The following is a 19,238-nucleotide window of genomic DNA, read 5'->3' on the forward strand; positions in this document are numbered from 1 at the left end:
GAGTACCTACTACTATGTGCCAGGCATTATCTGAGAATGGATATCCCTTAATGATGAAGAACATGGGCTTTAAAGCCAGACCGTCTGGATTTGTATTCTAGCTCTCTCACTCATTAGCTGTGACATTAGGCAAGTTACTTAAGTCTGTTTCCTTACCTGTAAAAAAAAATCCACTTGGTGGGGCTGCTGTGAGGACTGCAAGAATGACGGAGGGTAAGTGCTTCTCAGAGTTCAATAAAGCTTCATTATATATAATAATTAGCCAGTTGCCTCATAAATGTGTAAAAGACATCTCAAGTAATGAAAACTAAGCTTCTGATTCTAACTGCTATCCTCCCTCCCCCAAAACAGCTCCCCATCTTCATCCTCAGTTAACGGCAACTGTATTCATAGTTATGCAAGCCAATGATCTTGGAATGGTCCTGGTCTCCTGTTGTATTGGTCCTATAGAATCCACTTGCTTCTCACAGCTTCCAGTATTCTCAATTTTATGCTTGGATTATTATTTTTTTAATGTTTATTTCATTTTTTTGAAAGAGTGTGAGCAGGGGAGGCGCAGAGAGAGAGGGGGACAGAGGATCTGAAGCGGTATCTGTGTTGACAGCAGAGAGCCCAAAGCGGGGCTCAAACGCACCAACCCGAGATCATGACCAGAGCCAAAATCAAGAGTCAGACACTTAACCGACTGAGCCACTCAGGTGTCCCTATGCTTGGATTATTTTAGTAGCTTCCTGCTTTCTCTCTTGCTTCCACTCTGTCCCCCTTTGGTCTCATCACGTAAGAATAAGCAGCAAACTATCTAGTACTAGAGTGGCAGGTACTGTAGTGATCATGTACACACATCAGAAAGGTTATTATTCTTCTCTTGGTTAAAAACCATCCCTTGGCTTTCCATATCAGAGTAAAATGCCTTACAAAATCTGCCCCACTCCATAACCTCTGTGATCTCTTTACCTCACTCATTCAACTCCAGAATCCTAACCCCTTTTGTTTCTTGAACATACCAAAGATAATTTCACCTCAAGGCCTCTGGACTTGATACTTTCTGCCTGGATTGTTCTTAATCCAGATATAGGATTTGTTCCCTGCATCCCCTTCAGATTTTTATTCAAATATGACTTCAGCAAACCTTCCTGACCACCCTATTCAATTCTGAAGCCCGTTGGGTACTCTTGATTTCCCGGATCTTTTTCTTTTTCCACAGTACTTCTACTAGTTCACTTATGTTTATAGCTTATCATGACTCCCTCTGCTAAAATACAAACTTAAAGACAAGAATCCTTGAGGCACCTGGGTGTTTCAGTCCATTAAGTATCTGACTTTCGATTTCAGCTATCAGGCTCCATACTTGGGATTCTCTCCCCACACCCCTCTCTACCCCTACCCCACTCACATGTATGCTCTTTTTCTCAAAAGAAGTAAACTGAAAATAAAATCTTAAAATAAAATTTTGAAATAAAATAAAATAAAATAAAATAAAATAAAATAAAATAAAATAAAATAAAATAAAATAAAATAGGGGCACCAGGCTGGCCCAGCCAGTTGAGTGTTGACTCTTAATTTCAGCTTAGGTCATGATCCCAGGGTTGTGGGATCAAACCCCACATCGGCCTCAGTGCTTGGGATTCTCTCCCTCTCTGCCCCTCCTCTGCTCATGTTCTGTCTCTCTCTCTCTCAAAATAAATAAACACTTAGAGAGGAATCATTGTCATTGATATATATCATAAATGCCCACAATAGCACCTGGCACAATTAAATATCTGTTGAGCTAGAGAATGAGTATTTTTCAGCAGCGGATCTTGCAGGCCTCAGAACCCGCTGGTCTGTTTTTCACCTAGAGAATGGAAAAGCCTTAAGGCTTTGTGTGTCACATTGTTTTTTTATCTCCAGGACCTAGGATAGACCAAATAAAGGCTCAATAAATGATAAATAAGACCTGACAGTACTCATTTTCCCATTCTATCAGTAAGCCTGTATTTTTCCCTTTCTTCAAAATGAGGCTCTAAACCTTACTGACCATTAAACCAAAGCTTCTGAAAAGCATGTATGTGGGCAAAGTATAGTTCGGAAAAAAACCCGTCCAATATTATGGCACAGTTTCATGTATGGGAAATAAACTATTCTGTTATATCAGATTACAAACTACAGAAAATGAAATTCCAAGATGTCTTCTTAGATGACAGGCTCACTAGAAAATGCAGTTATTCTCTAAGTAGGTTATTAAAATTTCCCAGGGAACATAAGACTTTTGTATTAAAAGGCTGGCTTCAAAGAAGTTTGAGAAATATATACTAAGACCCACCTTCCCTGATGGTGCAGCATGACATAATGGAATAAAGCTTAGTTTTGGGTAACAAATTGAGGGAGCCCTAATATGTTGCTCAAGTTATTCATGCCTCAGCTTCCCCCATTGTATCTTTTTTCATATTTTTAAAGTCTAGTTAACATGGTCTAATGTTGGTTTCAGAATTTAGTGATTCATCACTTACATATAACACCCAGTGCTCATCATAGCAAGTGCCCTCCTTAATACCCATCACCCATTTAACCCATACCCCACCCACCTCCTTTTATCAACCCTGTTTGTTCTCTATCATTAAGAGTCTCTTGTGGTTTACTTCCCTCTTTTTTCCTTTCCCATATGTTCATCCATTTTGTTTCTTAAGTCCCACATGAGTGAAATCGTATTATGTTTGTCTTTCTCTGATGGACTTACTTGCTTAGCATAGTACACTCTAGCTCCATCCACATTGTTGCAAATGGCAAGTTTGCATTCTTTTTGATGGCTGAGTAATATTCCATTGTATATACCACATCTTTATCATCAGTCAATGGACATTTGGGCTCTTTCTATAGTTTGGCTATTGTTTATAATGCTGCTATAAACATCGACATGCGTATACACCTTCGAATCTGTATTTGGGGTAAATACCTAGTAGCACAATTGCTGGATCATAAGGCAGTTCTATTTTCAACTTTTTGAGGAGTCTCCATACTGTTTTCCAGAGTGGCTGGCTGCACCAGTTTGCATTCCCAATAGTGTAAGAGGGTTCCCTTTTCCCTGCATCTCACCAACATCTGTTGTTTTCTGTGTTAATTTTAGCCATTCTGATGGGTGAGGTGGTATCTCATCGTGGTTTTGTAGTTCCCTGATGATGAATGATGTTGAGCATCTTTTCATGTGCCTGTTAGCTATCTGTATGTCTTCTTTGGAAAAATGTCTATTCATGTCTTCTGCTCATTTCTTCACTGGATTGTTCTTTGGGTGTTAAGTTTGATAAATTCTTTGTAGATTTTGGATACTAACCCTTTGTCATTATGTGTCATTTGTAAATATCTTCCCCCATTCTATAGGTTGCCTTTTAGTTTTGTTGTTTCTTTTGCTGTGCAGAAATGTTTTATCTTGATGAAGTCCCAATAGTTCATTTTTACTTTTGTTTCCCTTGCCTCCAGAGATGTTTCTAGTAAGAAGTTGCTGTGACCAAGGTCAAAGAGGTTGTTGCCTGTGTTCTCCTTTGGGATTCTGGTGGTTTCCTGTCTCACATTTAGCTCTCTCATCCATTTTGAGTTTATTTTTGTGTATGGTGTAAAAAAGTGGTCCAGTTTCATTCTTCTGAATGTTGCTGTCCAGTTTTCCCAACCACCATTTGTTGAACAGACTGTCTTCTTTCCACTGGATATTCATTCTTGCTTTGTTGAAGATTAGTTGACCATATAGTTGTGGGTCCATTTCTTTCCTCATTGTATCTACAGCACCTAATACCAATGTCTCACAGAATATTCACTCAAAGTCTGAATAGGTTAATGATTCCAACTCTGCAGAGTTGTAAGTTTATTCTGTTTGAGTGCTTTTAACAGTCTGGGTTCAATTCCCCAGAGGGAAATGTTTTTCTAGGAACTGATTTTATTTCTAATGTTTGGAATTAGATGGGTTCAAATCCTTAGTCTCCCAGGTACTAGGTGTGATTCCTTCAGGTGATTGAGAATAGGAATCTCTATGTAAAAAGAATATTGTGAGGATTAAATATAATGTGTAAAACAATTATTGTGGTACTGGCATAAGGACACATATAAGGACAGCATATAGACCCACAGACAGAATAGACAGTCGAGAAAAAACCTCACATATATGGACTGGTGGGTTTTTAACAAGGGTGCCAAGACTATTCAATGGGGAAAGGGCAGTCTGTTGAATAAATGGTACAGAAAAAACTGGGTGTCCATATGCACAGAATAAAGTTGGGCCCCTTCTTCACATCATATTAAAAAATCAACACAAAATGGATCAAAGATCTAAAGTTACAGACAGAAACTATAAAACTCTTAGAAGAAAACATTGGGGAAAATCTTCAAGACATTGAATTTGGCAATGATTTCTTGGCTATGATATCAAAAACACATGCAACAAAAAATAGATAAATCGGACTTCATCAAAATGTAAAACTTTTGTGCATCAAAGGACACTATCAAGAGAGCAGAAAGACAACCCACAGAATGGGAGAAAACATTTAGGAGTCATATATCTGGTAAGTGATTAATATCCAGAGTATATACAAAGAACTCTTTTAACTCAACAACTACAAAAAACAAACATTCAAAAATGGGTAAAGGACTTGAATACACATTTCTGCAAAGAGGATCTACAAATGGCCAATAAACACATGAAAAGATGTTCAACATCATTAGTCATCACAGAAAAGCAAATCCAAACCCACAAGTAAAAAAAAAAAAAACCCATAATGAGGTATCACCTCAGACCCATTAGAAGGACTACTAGCAAAAAAATTTTAAAAACAAAACAGAAAATAACAAGTGTTGGTGAGGATATAAAGAATTTGGAATGCTGGAGTGCCTGCCTGGCTCGGTTGGTAGAGCCTGCGACTCTTGATCTTGGGCTTGTAAGTTCATGCCTCACCCTGGGTGTGGCTTGAAATCTTAAGGGCTGCCTGGGTGGCTCAGTCAGTTAAGCGTCCAACTTCGGATCAGATCATGATCTCACAGTTCGTGAGCTAGAGCCCCACTCTAGGCTCCACACTCTGCAGTCTCTCTCTCCCTCTGCCCCTCGCATGCTCTCTCTCAAAAAAAATCTTAAAAAAATGTATTTATTGAGCATTTAAATACTGGGCATTATACTGGGGCATTGGGAATATACTGGTTCAAAAACAACAACAAAGTTACCCCCACGTAACTGAAAATATAATGGAGGGAGAAAGGCAAATAAGCGATAAATCACAATACAGTATAGAAATAAACTATTACAATCGTAAGCTTATAAAGATAAATTCAAGAGAAGAAAAGTTGGTAAAGAGATCAGGTTAGTCATCTCGGAGAACTGAGAGCTGCTATATAGGCAGGGAGAGAAAACAGGACATCCCAGAAGTGCATTTGAGGGCATCAAGTGCCTAATCTGAAAAGCATGACTCAGTCACGAAGGGCCTTAAATGCCATGCTAGTAGTTTGGATTTTATCTTGAAAACAGTGGGAACCAATTACCTACTTAAGCAGGAAAGTGAAATGATCAAGGCTGCATTTTTGAAGAATCATTCTGACCTAAGGGTGGAGGGACTGAAGGCCAGGTGACACTGATGCAAAATGGTTAAATGACTGTTGTAATTCAGAAGAGTTATGACAGTAGCTGGGACTAGGGTTGTGGCACTTAGTCCTCAAAACAGGGATTAAGTAGATGTAGCAATGGTTGAGTGTGGAGGAGGAATCAATGATCAGGCTTCTGTCTGGCACAACTGAGGGATTACTGCTAACATTTATTGAGTTCTATGTGCCAGATACCATGCTGAGTACTTAAAATTCATGATCTCATTAAATTCTCACCAAAAACCTGTATATTCAATTATTCTCATTTTACAGGGAAAACTAGATTTTATGTTAAATAACTTGCCAAGGTCATGATCAAATCCAGATCTAAGTAAAAAACTACTTATGTAAGATAACTGGCACACAGTGGAAGCTCCAACATTTTCCTTTCAATTACTTACATTGAACACATCACTCCATTATTACTTTACCTTGTCAATATTCAGTGAGTTACTATTCCTCAATGTTTGCAGCCAACAGATAGGGAAACTCTCATTTCATACTTAGTACACTTCTGAAAGCATTAAAGTACAATGTTAGAGTTAAACAACAGAGTCCCAGTTTTAAATGGATACCTGTTTCCAGAGCACTAAACATTTTATGATTCTTAAATTATGTATGATTAGAATCAACCTGCCAGAGCAAATCCAGTGGACATCTAGGAAATGTCACAGATGCTGAAGATCACGATAGTAGGTGTTGTATCTATCACTGTGTAACTGGGTAAACCCCAAACCACCCTTCCTAAACCCACCAGGGACAAATGATTAAGGAATTTTCTACTTATTGTATGACCATGAGGTATCTTGTAGCTTCTCAGAACAGAAAGGACATCTTTCTCCCTGCCACAACAGCACAAGCCGACTGGAATTCAGGCAGCCAGCCAGTTACCCCTTTTCCATGAGGCCTTTCAAAGGGGCTATCTGCTAAAACCTCCCTGTTCACTGCTCTGGGGGACACGGACAATGGTCAGGATGAATGACTAGAACAAGCAGAGGATAATTTTAGAGATGAAGGAAATTCCAGATCTTAGCCGCCGCTTGATATTTTGGAGGGAGCTCAGAAGCAACTGTAATCTCAGAGGAACACTGCCAAGTAACAGGCCTGGCTCTACTGTCACAAACATACCCTTCCATTTTGGCCAAGGTCAGGCCTTTAATCTTTAGCAACAGCAATTGGCAGGAGGTGAAACAATGCCATGGCTCAAAATCACGCAAAAGTCATATATTAAAGACCAAATTCAGGGACTGAAAAGGGATTCAGAAGTACCAACGTATAACTTGAAAATGAAGTTGTACAAAAATAACAAAACTGAACACAGTCTATAAAGAATTTCTCCAACCACAAGTTACTGGAGGGCAAGGACCAGATCTTCTCTAAGCTACTTCTATGCTTTATTCACCATGGGCCTGATGAGGGGAAGACGATCAAGCCTTGCAAGACAAGGAACAGTGGTTCCAGCACGTCTTCTTGCAGGCCTGCCTAATCAAGAAATATGGTAATTGTGAAAGGGAGAGAAGACTAAAATTAAGACTAGAGAAATGTGATTTCATGCTGCTTTACCACAAGGGGGCAATGTTTGAACACTAGTAATCTGGAGAAGCCAGGGACTTAGTTTACTTCCTTTTTAAACCCCAGACTGAGGGCTGGAGCCTGGGTGAGAAGTGAGCTTGTCGCTCCACCTACTCACTGCATTTCTCCTACAGGGATTGGCACCAACTCTTTACTAGCAGCGTGGCTGTCAGGGGGCCAAGGCCAAAGGAAACAAGCAGAGCAGCTAGTCTTCCTACAGTGATCACATACCCAAGAATGCGTGTTGACAAGTAGCAGTGATGGTGGGGATCTCTGCCTGGAAATTACTTTGAGTAGTATGGGGTAGTGGTTCTACAACTTGAGCAGGCATCAGAATCACCTGTAGGGCTTGTTAAACTAGATTACTGGGCTCTAATCCTAATTTCCAATTCATAAAGTCTAAAGTAGGTCTCAGAATTTGCATTTCAAATAATTTTTTGGGTGATGTTGATACTGCTGATCCAAAGACCACACTTTGATTATCACTGCTGTAGATATTTCTGGCTCTATGCCCTTAATCTCTTAATACTCTCCCATTCCCTCTTTTCTACCATCCACCTACTGCTTTAATTCTTCTCCACTATCCTCCTTTAGAAAAACTAAGGGAAAGACAGACACAGGAGTGTTAGATTTATCTTAAGGATTCCTCTGGGCAAGGATTCTGGCACTCTAGTCTGGTCGATGGGTATTTCAGTAGCAAAATTTATTCCAAATACATACATGCTTCCTCTCCTTTTATCTAACAGTTGGTGGGGAGGGACAGTTCAGTGAAGAGTAACAGGTGCTTTTCCAATAATAAGGTCTTGATTTGGGTTTCGTAAGAATTGGGTAAAAAAATCATAGATCTATTCTGCTATATTTTAGAAAAGCTTCTCACCTCTCCTAGACTACTTAAATATTATAGCTAAACATACACAAAATTTGCCATTTTAACCATTTAAGTGCATTAAGTACATTCACATTGTTGTGTATCACCACTGTCTGTCTCTGGAACTTTTTCACCATCCCCATCTGAAACTCTGTACCCATTAAACAGTAATTCCCCACTCCCCACTAGCCCTTGGTAATCACCATTCTATTCCTAGACTACTTTTTGACTCAGTTTCTCCTTCACTTAATAAAAGAGAGGGTCCATTGGTAACTACGGGATTACTTCTATATATGCAGGCCTTCTTGCATATATGTGATTGAGTTTATTATTATAAAAAGGGGGAGAAAAAATGAGGTTTGAGATAGGAAGGAGACAGCTGGAAAGGGATTTTCATACTGGGCCTACAATCCACAGGCCTCAGCAGCCCTGCCATGGGTCTGCCCGATTCTTTCGCATCAAGAAGTTGATCTTGCGAGCCATTTCCATGTTGTAGATCCGCCGGCAGGTTTCATAGCTTTCCCTCTGTCGTCGGCGACAAGGCTTTTCATAGTACCGCCGTCGCTTAATGTCCTCAATGAGCCCATCCATGGTGAGAATTCTGTGTAAGGGCAGGCAGTAAAGTTAGAAACCTGGGCTCATTCTTTCTGAATTTCACAGATGGCCAGAAGCCAACTGGCCAAACAACTGGTGTCTATAAAAATTATGTGAAATGGTGGTTATATAGCATTAACTGCCTACTTACAGAGGCCCCAAACAGGAATTTGTGGGATATAAAAAAGTAATTACATAGTCCTTGCTCTTGGGAAGTTTATGGTCAAGGTTATGTTTTCAATCTTTTTTCTACCACAGCACACCTGAGGGATGTGACAGAGTCCTGTAAGAACAGTGCCTGGGTAGCTCAGTGAGTTAAGCATCAGACTCCTGGTTTCGGGTCAGGTCATGACCTCACGGTTTGTGAGTTTAAACCCTGCTGCGGGCTAACAGTGCAGAGCCTTGCTTGGGATTCTCTCTTTCTCCCTGTCTAACCCTTCCTCGCTCACATTCTCTCTTTCAAAATAAATTAACTCAAAAAAAAAAAAAAAAAAAAAAAGGAGTGGCTCTCTATGGCAGTGATTCTCAACCAAGGGATCATTTCAGAATCTTCAGATGGAATAAGTCATTTGTAGTAGGAAAAAATAAATCACCAGGGGGTGATTCCTACATGTTCCTTAGTTGCAAAAGCCATCCCTAGTTGCAAAAGCCATCCCATCGCATTAACTGGTTGATACAGCTGAAGTCTGGAGGCCTGAGATATCCCTGGGCCTACTTGGGGAAAGAAGAGGCTCAATGATACACTAATGATACAAATGGGAACATTAAATAACAGCTTCACCCATCATTTGCCATGTACACATGCTCTAACCACACTACTTTACAGATTGCTCCCTGAACACGCTGATACCAAGTCTTTACTCAAGCTGCTTTCTCAGCCTAGAATGCCACCCCTACTTCCAGTTGCCAACCTTCTTAAATCTTTCTTTCAATGTTTATTTTTGATAGAGAGAAAGAGAACAAGTGAGCACGAGTAGGGGAGGGGCAGAGAGAGACACAGAATGTGAAACAGGCTCCAGGCGCCAAGCTGTCGGCACAGATTCTGACGCGGGGCTTGAACCCACGGACTGTGAGATCATGACCTGAGCCCAAGTCAGATGCTTAACTGACTGAGCCACCCAGGCACCCCCAGTTGCCAACCTTCTGAGTGAAATTTTCCCTCATCTTTTTCATGCCAAACCTACATGCCACCTCTCCAAAAAGGTTTCTCATCTTTTTAGAGAAAATCATTTATTTTATTGTATACCTATTTAGCAGTTATTTCATTCTGCCATTTTATTATTTATACAGACATCTCCCTCATTAGACTGACAGCCTCTGAAGGCAGAAACTATGTTTTATTAATCGTTAAGGGTCCATAAAATTGAGCTCAATCTGTTTTCTCCTGCCCACCCAATTCCTTGCAATGCAGCTCCTCTTGTTGGATTTAAAACATATCTAACTCAAACTCACCTCTTTGTTCTCCCACAAAGACATCAGGCTTCTATAAGCTACCCATCCCCAGGCTCCTGAGAGCTGTGGCTCCAATCTGTAATTTGTTGCTCCCTCTCAACCCATCACCAGTTGGTCCTCAGGAGGTCTGGAGGCATCTGCTGCTGCCCTCCATTCCTGGCACTGTTTACATGGCCCCCTTCCTGCTCACCCTGGCCTTTTACTACAGGTAAAAAGTCAGTCACAAACACAATTGGAGATAAGGAGGTTAAGTGGAAGAAGGGGGATAGAGGAAAAAGGAAATCAAAATAAGAGAAACCACCAGCTACTTCTGCCCAGCAGGAAACCCTATTTTTTGCTGCTATGTTATACCACAAAGCCCAAAATAACAATAATACATTGAACATGAACTTGAAAAGATGTGAGCTTTGGGTAAATTACAAATGTGAATAGACTTGGGAACCAGTGTCCTATGGGATCCTCTCCCAGGCTCCTGTTGTTTCATATTAAGAATGATTAGGGCACCTGGGTGCCTCAGTTGGTTGAGCATCCGACTTTGGCTCAGGTCATGATCTCACAGTTTGTGAGTTCGAGCCCCACATCAGGCTCTGTGCTGACAGCTCAGAGCCTGCTTCAGATTCTGTGTCTCCCTCTTTCTGCTCCTCCTCTGTTCACACTTTGTCTCCCTCTCTCTCAAAAATAAATAAACATTAAAAAAAAAAAAAAGAATGATTTATAGGCTACTAGAAAATCTTATTTGTATAGATCAGTTTGTTAGTGGTAGGGAAATGTGAGGCAAGGGAATTGCTGCAAATTCCCAGAAACAGGAGAAGCAGATAATTCAGGTTCTACTGGAAACATAGTCATGCCCAAAAATCATGTTGGATCCAACACTAGAATCTTACAATAGAGAAGTAGGGCACCAAAGACCAAAAGACTCCATATCCTTGCTGCCTTTCTTCCTCAATTTACTCTTAAATGTTGGCATCCCTCCAGATTCTGACTGAAAACCTCTGTCTTTCTGGTTCTTCATGACTTCCTTAACCTTTACCAGTGAGCCCCAATGCACAGTGGAGTCATCCTCTAGAAGGTTTTTTAAAAAGTACTGATTCCTGGGCACCATTCCTCAGAGATTTTTTTTTTTTTAATTTTTATTTATTTTGAGAGACAGAGAAAGCGAGCGGGGGAGGGGCAGAGAGAGAATCCCAAGCAGGCTCTGCACTGTCAGCGCAGAGCCCGATGCAGGGCTTGAACTCACAAACCATGAGATCATGACCTGAGCCGAAATCAAGGGTCAGATGCTTAACTGACTGAGCCACCCAGGTGCCCCTAGAGATTCTGATTTAATTGGTCTAGAGTGGGGTTATGCACTGGAAATGTTCTGAAATACTGCCAGGTGATTCTCAGCCTCAACTGAGAACTGATGCAGACACGGTTGACTCTTTAACTCTAGTCCCAAACTTACCTTAGAGCTAGACTGTTATTTCCAATTGCCTCAAAACCTACACAGACCAAAGTTACTGTCTTCTAAAATCTATAGTGTTAATGACATCACCAGTTACTCAAGCTAAAAATCTGTGTGTTCCTGGACTAGGCCTTTTTTTTTTTTTTTTTTTTACTTCTACACCCACAGTTACCATATCCTATGAATTCTATAACCTGAAATAGTTCTTAGATCTCTTCCTTCTCTCCTTTCCTGTGGCCACAGCTCTAATTATTGTCCTTATCATCTTGTGTCTGGACTCCAGACATAAGCATCTAACTGGTCTTCATGGAATGAAGTTTTCATGGAATCCGAAATCGGTACCAGATACTGTGTTAAATGCTATAGAAAACAAACCTAAATATGGTTCCCTCCCCCTGCTGTATAGTAGAGAGGACAATTATACAAGAATTACAGTAGAGTCTGATCACTTCTTCCCTCTGTTCCCAAAGCACAGTGGTCCTCAAACTTTAGCATGCAGCAATCACATGGAAAACTTAAACAGATCGCTGTGTCACCTTTAGTTTCTGACTCCATAGGTCTAGGGTAGGGCCCAAGAATTTGCATTTCTAGTAAGTTCCCAGGTGATGTTGCTGCTAATGGTCTAGGGAAAACCAATGCCATACCACAGTTAATGCCTCTTATAAAGCACTGATCAGACAATATCATATTTAACCATGTTCTATCTTTTCAATTTTTACTTATTTTGTAAGTTTTTAAAAAAATTTGTTATCAAGTAATCTCTACACCCAATGTGGGGTTTGAACTCACAGCCCTGAGATCAAGAGTCACATGCTCCTCCAACTGAGCCAGCCAAGCACCCCGTCTTTTAAAAAAAAAAAAAAAAAAAAAAAAAAATTGATGTTTATTTTTGAGAGAGAGAGAGAGAGAGAGAGAGAGAGAGAGATACAGATCATGAGCAGGGGAGGGGCAGAGAGAGAGAGGGAGACACAGAATCTGAACCAGGCTGCAGGCTGTCAGCACACAGCCTAATGTGGGGCTCAAACTCACAAACTGTGAGATTACGACCTGAGCTTAAGTCGGATGCTTAACCAACTGACCTACCCAGGTGCCCCTTTTTACTTAAAAAAAAAAAAAAGGTTTATTTATTTATTTTTGACAGAGACAGAGTGCAAGAAGGGGGAGGGGCAGAGAGAGAGGGAGACAGAATCCACACTGCCAGTGCAGAGCCTGACATGGGGCTCAAATTCATGAACTGTGAGATTGTGACCCGAGCTGAAGTCAGATGCTTAACCAACTGAGCCACCAGGCACCCATTTTCTTTTTAATTTTTAAAATCTCCCTTATTGGAGTTTGTGCTTTCTAATGTTAGAGATTATTTTTGTAAATGAATTTATTCATTTTTTAAAATGAATTTACACATTTTTGTATTTAACGTAATGCTTAGCAAAGAGCGTATTATCAGTAAATGTATGATAAAAATGAATCCTCTAGGGGAGCCTGGGTGGCTCAGTCGGTTAAATGTCTAACTCTTGATTTCAGCTCAGTCATGATCTCACGGTTCATTGAATTTGAGCCCCACGTGGGACTCCGTGCTGAGAATGCAAAGACTGCTTGGGATTCTCTCTCCCCCTCTCTCTGCCTGTGCCCCACACCTGTGCGTGTTGTCTCGCGCTCTCTCAGAATAAACTTAAAAAAAAAAAAAAAAAAGAATCCTCTGGGTGACTGACAAATGTCCGTAGCTCAAGGGATTAAGCACCTTTATAATAGCTCAGAAAGCCTCAATAATATTACCTTTCCTAAGATGTAACATGAGAGTTTAGACAGCATTTTCACATCCATGACCCTAATACAATCCTATAAAATTAAGCAGATAATGTCATCTTCAGGAAATGGAAGTCCAGAGAGACTGACCTGCCCAAGGTCACAAAATGGAGCTAGAAGTAGAATCTAGATCTTAAGTGCAGTGTTCTATAGTAGCATTCTGCTTCTCAAACAAAAACCACAAGGTTCAGAAGACAAATTATTGTGGGGCCTATGGGCAAAGGAGACCCTGAGGAAGGAAAGGGCTGGGCTGGGCTCCTCAGAGTAAAAAAACGGAAGCCAAGAAGACACGGCACACTGAGGGAAAGGGATGACCCAGACATCCGTCCGGATCTTGTTTACTGCTGTCTGATGAAGGCCACTTTTTGGACTAGTCTAATACATTAGAGAAACAACAGAAAAAAGTCTCTGGGAAAATAAAAAGATTGGATATAAATTATAAAAAGGACACAGAGACTGTGTTTGAGGAGAAACGATTAAAAAAATCGGGGACCCCGGATATGACTTTACTAGGAAGAAAATCCTAATGGAATGAAAAAGACAGTTTAAAAGGAGGAGGAAAGAAATCTGCAAAAGGAGAAGGGAGTTTAGACACATACTCAGGTAACCTACTGGAGTTTCCAAGGGTTTGAAACAGAAGTGATCACCTTTCCAAGTAAATGCCTGTGTGCTCAGGCAAAAAAGCAAGATAAGAAAAAAGTAACAGAAGGATCTAAGAGTGGAGGAAGGGAAAGGATGAAAAGATCGTAGTCCCCAACAAAATGATAACACCATTGCCAAACAGTATTCCCTGGATGGTTCTAACTACTCTAACCCTTACCCTGACATTTCTAGTTATCTTAAAAAAGCAAAGATTGGGGCGCCTGGGTGGCTCACTCGGTTAAGCATCCGACTTCGGCTCAGGTCATGATCTCGCGGTCCGTGAGTTCGAGCCCTGCGTCAGGCTCTGTGCTGACAGCTCAGAGCCTGGAGCCTGTTTCAGATTCTGTGTCTCCCTCTCTCTCTGACCCTCCCCTGTTCATGCTCTGTCTCAAAAATAAAAAATAAACGTTAAAAAAAAATTAAAAAAAAAAAAAGCACAGATTACCTTCCAAAGCTCCAGAGTCCCTACAGTAGAGGCATCTACTCATTTTTTAAAAATATTTTTTAATGTTTATTTTTGAGAGAGACAGAGTATGAGCAGGGAAGGGGCTGAGAGAGGAGACACAGAATCTGAAGCAGGCTCCAGGCTCTGAGCTGTCAGCACAGAGCCCAACACGGGGCTTGAACCCACAAATCATGAGACCATGACCTGAGCTGAAGTTGGATGCCTAACCAACTGAGCCACCCAGGCATCTCAACTCATTTTTAATAAAAAAGGATGCAGGAAGAGTTTTGTAGAACTCATGAAGTAAATAGAGGGGCACCCGGGTGGCTCAGTCAGTTGAACGTCCAACTTTGGCTCAAGTCATAACAATTCATGAGTTCAAGCCCTGCACTGGGCTCTGTGCTGACAGCTTGGAGCCTGAAGCCTGCTTCAGATTCTGTGTCTCCTTCTCTCTCTACCCCTCCCCGACTTGTGCTCTGTCTCTATCAAAAATAAAAAATAAAAATAAATAATAAAATAAATAAATAAATAAAAAGAACTCATGAAGTAAATAGAAAGGGTGTTAATAATGAGGGTGTTACTTCTGCTTCCAAATGTAGCTCAAGGACTAGCAGATCAAAAGCTTTAGAGTAAACAGATCAGCTAGAGTTCAGGCACCTGGCAAACTAACACTGAAGGAGAAATCAACTGCCAATTTTAGTGGAATTCATCAGATTATGTAAAAGTAGCTGAGCTGCCTGGGCTGGGGGAGGTTGGGTGTGGCAAACTCACATGTCAGTGTAGCCAGCCTACGGCAGGGTAACATGTATACACAAGGACCCAATGGGCCCAGAAGCTGGCCTACCAGGAATAAAAGGGGTCAACTGGGCATACTTCCAGTGTGCTTGCCTTTCCTTGATTGGGGGCCAGCCAATCATGCAGGGCTTCCTAGCAACCCCCACTTTCCATCTCCTCATCCCAGGGCACTTGGTTATATAACAAGCATTTTGTGGTGGTCTCACTGGGCAGACACATAGGCCGTTTCCTTTGTAAGACTACGTTTTTGCTCCAAACACGCCAAAGCTTTAACCACCTCCCACTCATCTCATTTGGTTTCCTACCTACTGCTGTAATTAGACCACAGAACATGAGACTAATTTTTAAACTATGAAACATCAGAAAGCTGAGAGATAAGGAGAAGCCTGGGATGTAAGACAGATATACAGAAAAGGTGGCCAGAGAGATTAGGAAAAAGCAGAGAAAAATAAAATTACGTCAAAAAATACTGTTTGACAGGAAGACTGGGATACTCCAGAACCAGCTGGCTCACATTTTCATGTTTAAAGTCCTTGCCTAGAAAATTGTTCTAAGAGCAAAATACTTGTTCATTTTTTCCCCAAAGCTAAAATACAATTTATGGCATATATATATCTAACACCCCAAGATTAAAAGGAATAGAAATGTAGCTTCCCAAAGACTGAATGCAAATTGACAAAATAAGTATCTTCCCCAACGACTATAAAAATCACTAGTGTAGGGGTGCCTGGGTGACTCAGCTAGTGAAGCCTCTAACTTTGGATCAGGTCATGATCTCACAGTTCATGAGTTTGAGCATCATATCAGGCTCACTGTTGTCAATGTGGAGCCCGCTTTGGATCTTCTGTCTTTCCTCTCTCTGCCCCTCCCCTACTCACATTCTCTCTCTCAAAAATAAACATTAAAAAATATACACATTCCTTAAAAACAAAATCACTACTGTAATACTTGCCCCCAACATGGCAACTTCGACCCAGGAAAAAAGTATGTGTGAACTGCCATTCACCTACAAAAAGATAATCTTAAAAGAAATATGGGGAGGGGTGCCTGGGTGGCTCAGTGGGTTAAGCGCTGGGCTTTAGCTCAGATCATGATCTCATGGTTCATAGTTCGAGCCCTACATCAGGCTCTGCTGACAGCTCAGACACTGGAGCCTGCTTCAGATTCTGTGTCTTCCTGTCTCTGCCCCTCGCCTACTCATACTATGTCTCCCTCTCTCTCTCCTTCTCAAGTAAATATTTTTTAAAAAAAGGGAGAGAGGAAAAAAAAGGGAAACAGGGATGTGAAAACAGATTCCTAAAGCAAACTCTCAATCATTCAAAATAAATAAACAAATCACCAAAAAGCAAAACCAAAAGGGTAAAAATTTCCTTACAATGACTTCCAATTATCATAGCAAACACATAATGCCTACCTATGTTTTATTTATTTATTTTAAGAGAGAGTATGTATGAGAGTAAGCAGGGAGGTGACAGGGTGCTGTCACCACAGAGCCCAAGGCGGGGCTCAATCATCAAGAGTTGGAGGCTTAACTGACTGAGCCACCCAGACAGCCCCAAAGCAGCTAATTTCTTTTAAAAAAATCAATTTTTTGCTTTTGTGTTATTTGCACTTTAGGAACAGGGGAGGTTAGGAGAGCTAAAGCTGAGCCTTTGGAAATATGTTTCATCATCAAATAACAGCTGCCCTTTGACATCCTTCAATAATACAAACATCTCAATCACCCTGGCTAACAGACCCATCTAAATCTACCAAAATAAATCAAAGACTTACAGAGAAAGGTCAGAAAAAGGGTGAAGGAATCTGTAAGACTTTTCCCAAATTCAGCATTTCATCTCACTAGCTAATTCACTACTGAGTCTTTAAAGACATTTATTTTGTGCTTCTAATATAAAGGCAGAAATATGTAAGGTCTATATATATAAGGTCATTAGACATCTCAACCCTCTCACAGACATGCCACTGGGTCTGAAATAGGAAAGAGCTGGGAATGAGCAGCCACAGAAAAAAATAATATAGTGTATCTTACTATCCAGTACTTAATGGAGTATCTTTAGGAAACAGCTTCCACCCAAGGACAGGATTGGTATGCACAAACACAGAATGAAGTAATGGGGCTGAGACCTAAGACCAGATCCTTTTAAAAGACACACAATCCATCTTAAGCCTGCAACTTCTTGATTACACAGCTTCTGACAGCATCTTGGTCCTCATTTATTATGGTCTTCTGCCATCCAACCACCCACACCTAAAACTCTGCTAAGAACTAGATCATCTTTCATTTACCCTCTCAGTCCCCAAGAACCCCACTAATAAACCCAATCAAATAAAGATTCTTAACTCGAAAATTAATGAAACAGGTGTTTATTTTTCCAGAGGAAGTAGTAAACAATCTAGTGACATAAAGCAATGAGCACCGCACTCGAAAGGTGTGTTTTGCACTCCTCTCTTCCATTCAGTAATTGTGTGATTCAAGAAACGTAATTTAAATGTCCTAAGCTTCCCTTACTTGTGAAATAAAGCTACCACCTTATTGGCTTTAAGGTGGAAGCCCAACTCATATAATCTCTTAATATCTCTTTCCTACAATTAACTTACTTGAGTTAGTTTTTAAGTTGATTTGTTTGAGAGTGTATAAGCAGGGGAAGGGCAGGGGGTGGGTGAGAGAGAATCCCAAGCAGGCTTCACACTGTCAGTTAGGAGCCTGACTTGGGGCTCAAACCCATAAACCGTGAGATCATGACCTCAGCCGAAACCAAGAGTGAGATCCCTAATTGAGCCACCCAGTCTCCCCCATACAATTCTTTGATAATTCAACTCAACAAGCATTTGTTTCTCCAAACTGTTTTACACTGGGGAGAGAAAATGATGAAGCAAGCCAGAAAATCAAAAGACTTACAGCCAGTGGCAAGGTAAGACTAAGGAACTATTGGCCTAAGTATGATAGTAAGACATTCTTTATTACAGCCATTCTAAATCTCGTAATGTAGCATTCAGAACCAATCAATACAGCTCCTCTACACCCAGTTCATTTCCACTTGTATGTTTTTGCTTATGCTGTAACCTTCCTCTAAACCTGTTATACTTTTACATCTCTTGCTTGCTTCTCCAAGATCCCAAATCTGAATTTGTCTTTCCATTAGCCTTGTCCTCTGCCAATCCCTCTCTCAGCTTTCTATTTATCATGCACTACATTCCTGCTTCCCAACCACGTTATAACTTGGTTTTCCCTTTGGGTTCCTTAAGTCTTGGGGAGAGAATTCAGGCTGTGTATAAACAAACTTCAGACAGGTTTTGGGAGAAACTTCATCTTTAAGATAAAAAACTAAGGGAGCGAATAACCACCACACTTCCCAAGACAGCTGGTCTAGGCACGATTCTGGTTACCTGTTTAGGGTCCTGTATGCACCTTCCACATTTCCTTCCTGTACCATCACAGTCCTGGCAATGAACTTCAGATGTTTTGCCATCACCTTGGGGTTTAAATCCTCACTCTGCAGGATCTAAAGGACAGTGCTGAAAGGGGGAGGAAAGTACAGAGACCAGGTTAAAACAACAACAACAAAAACACAGAATGCCCGCTCTATCGAGTGGCTTACTCAGGATCTGGAAAAGCAACGTCCTCATATCTTAGCATACGTGAATCGTTATAAAGCCTGCCTAGTTCTCTGTGGCAATACACACCCTAGCCTACGGAAGAGGTGGCAGCAGGGGGGCACCACGGAGTTGTCGTGGCACAGGAAGACGGGGAGGCGCCGCAGCGTACTCCGTTATCGTTCACGTTCCCAGGAGTGTTGGGGCTGAGGGCTGGGAACGGAGTCTTTCTAGGTCTTTACGAAGAGGGGCAACCACGCGCAAGCCTCCCTTCCCGCCACACCCGCCCTGCTTTCCCTACTGCCAGCCCTGGTTCCTCACCCCACGCCCTCCGGAACCAGCCTCCGGGAAGCTGGCTCGCGGCCGGAAGCGGAAATACGTAATCTCCTGCGCCGCGCGAAGAAGTACTGGCTGTGGCGGGCGGGGGGGGGGGGGCG

At 41.3% G+C, this 19,238-nt stretch overlaps 1 protein-coding gene across 3 annotated transcripts; it reads right to left on the reverse strand.

Moving 5' to 3' along the window:
- Window positions 1–7,844: 7,844 nt before the first annotated feature.
- On the reverse strand, window positions 7,845–19,198 carry MRPS21 (mitochondrial ribosomal protein S21). 3 transcript variants are annotated; one of them, XM_019433003.2, is made up of 3 exons: window positions 19,123–19,198; window positions 18,595–18,710; window positions 7,845–8,633 (listed from the first exon to the last, which is right to left on the reverse strand). In XM_019433003.2, exons 2-3 carry the CDS (start codon window positions 18,675–18,677, stop codon window positions 8,453–8,455), a joined length of 264 nt encoding a protein of 87 aa, XP_019288548.1. In that variant the 5' UTR covers window positions 18,678–18,710; window positions 19,123–19,198; the 3' UTR covers window positions 7,845–8,452. The 3 variants fall into 3 exon arrangements, with proteins under 3 accessions (XP_019288548.1, XP_019288550.1, XP_019288549.1); XM_019433005.2 differs by having other exon boundaries at window positions 18,595–18,723; window positions 19,123–19,172; XM_019433004.2 differs by lacking the exon at window positions 19,123–19,198 and adding an exon at window positions 18,892–19,104.
- Window positions 19,199–19,238: the final 40 nt, after the last annotated feature.

The sequence above is a fragment of the Panthera pardus genome, unplaced genomic scaffold, assembly GCF_024362965.1.
Source record: "Panthera pardus isolate Hobbes unplaced genomic scaffold, ASM2436296v1 HiC_scaffold_11, whole genome shotgun sequence".
Taxonomy (NCBI): Eukaryota; Metazoa; Chordata; class Mammalia; order Carnivora; family Felidae; genus Panthera; species Panthera pardus.

Coding starts and splice junctions, on each gene's coding strand:
- MRPS21 (XM_019433003.2), bottom strand. CDS start 18,677: ATGGCAAAACATCTGAAGTTCATTGCCAGGACTGTGATGGTACAGGAA. Junction 8,634..18,594: donor GCATACAGGACCCTAAACAG/GTAACCAGAATC, acceptor GCCCTTACACAG/AATTCTCACCATGGATGGGC.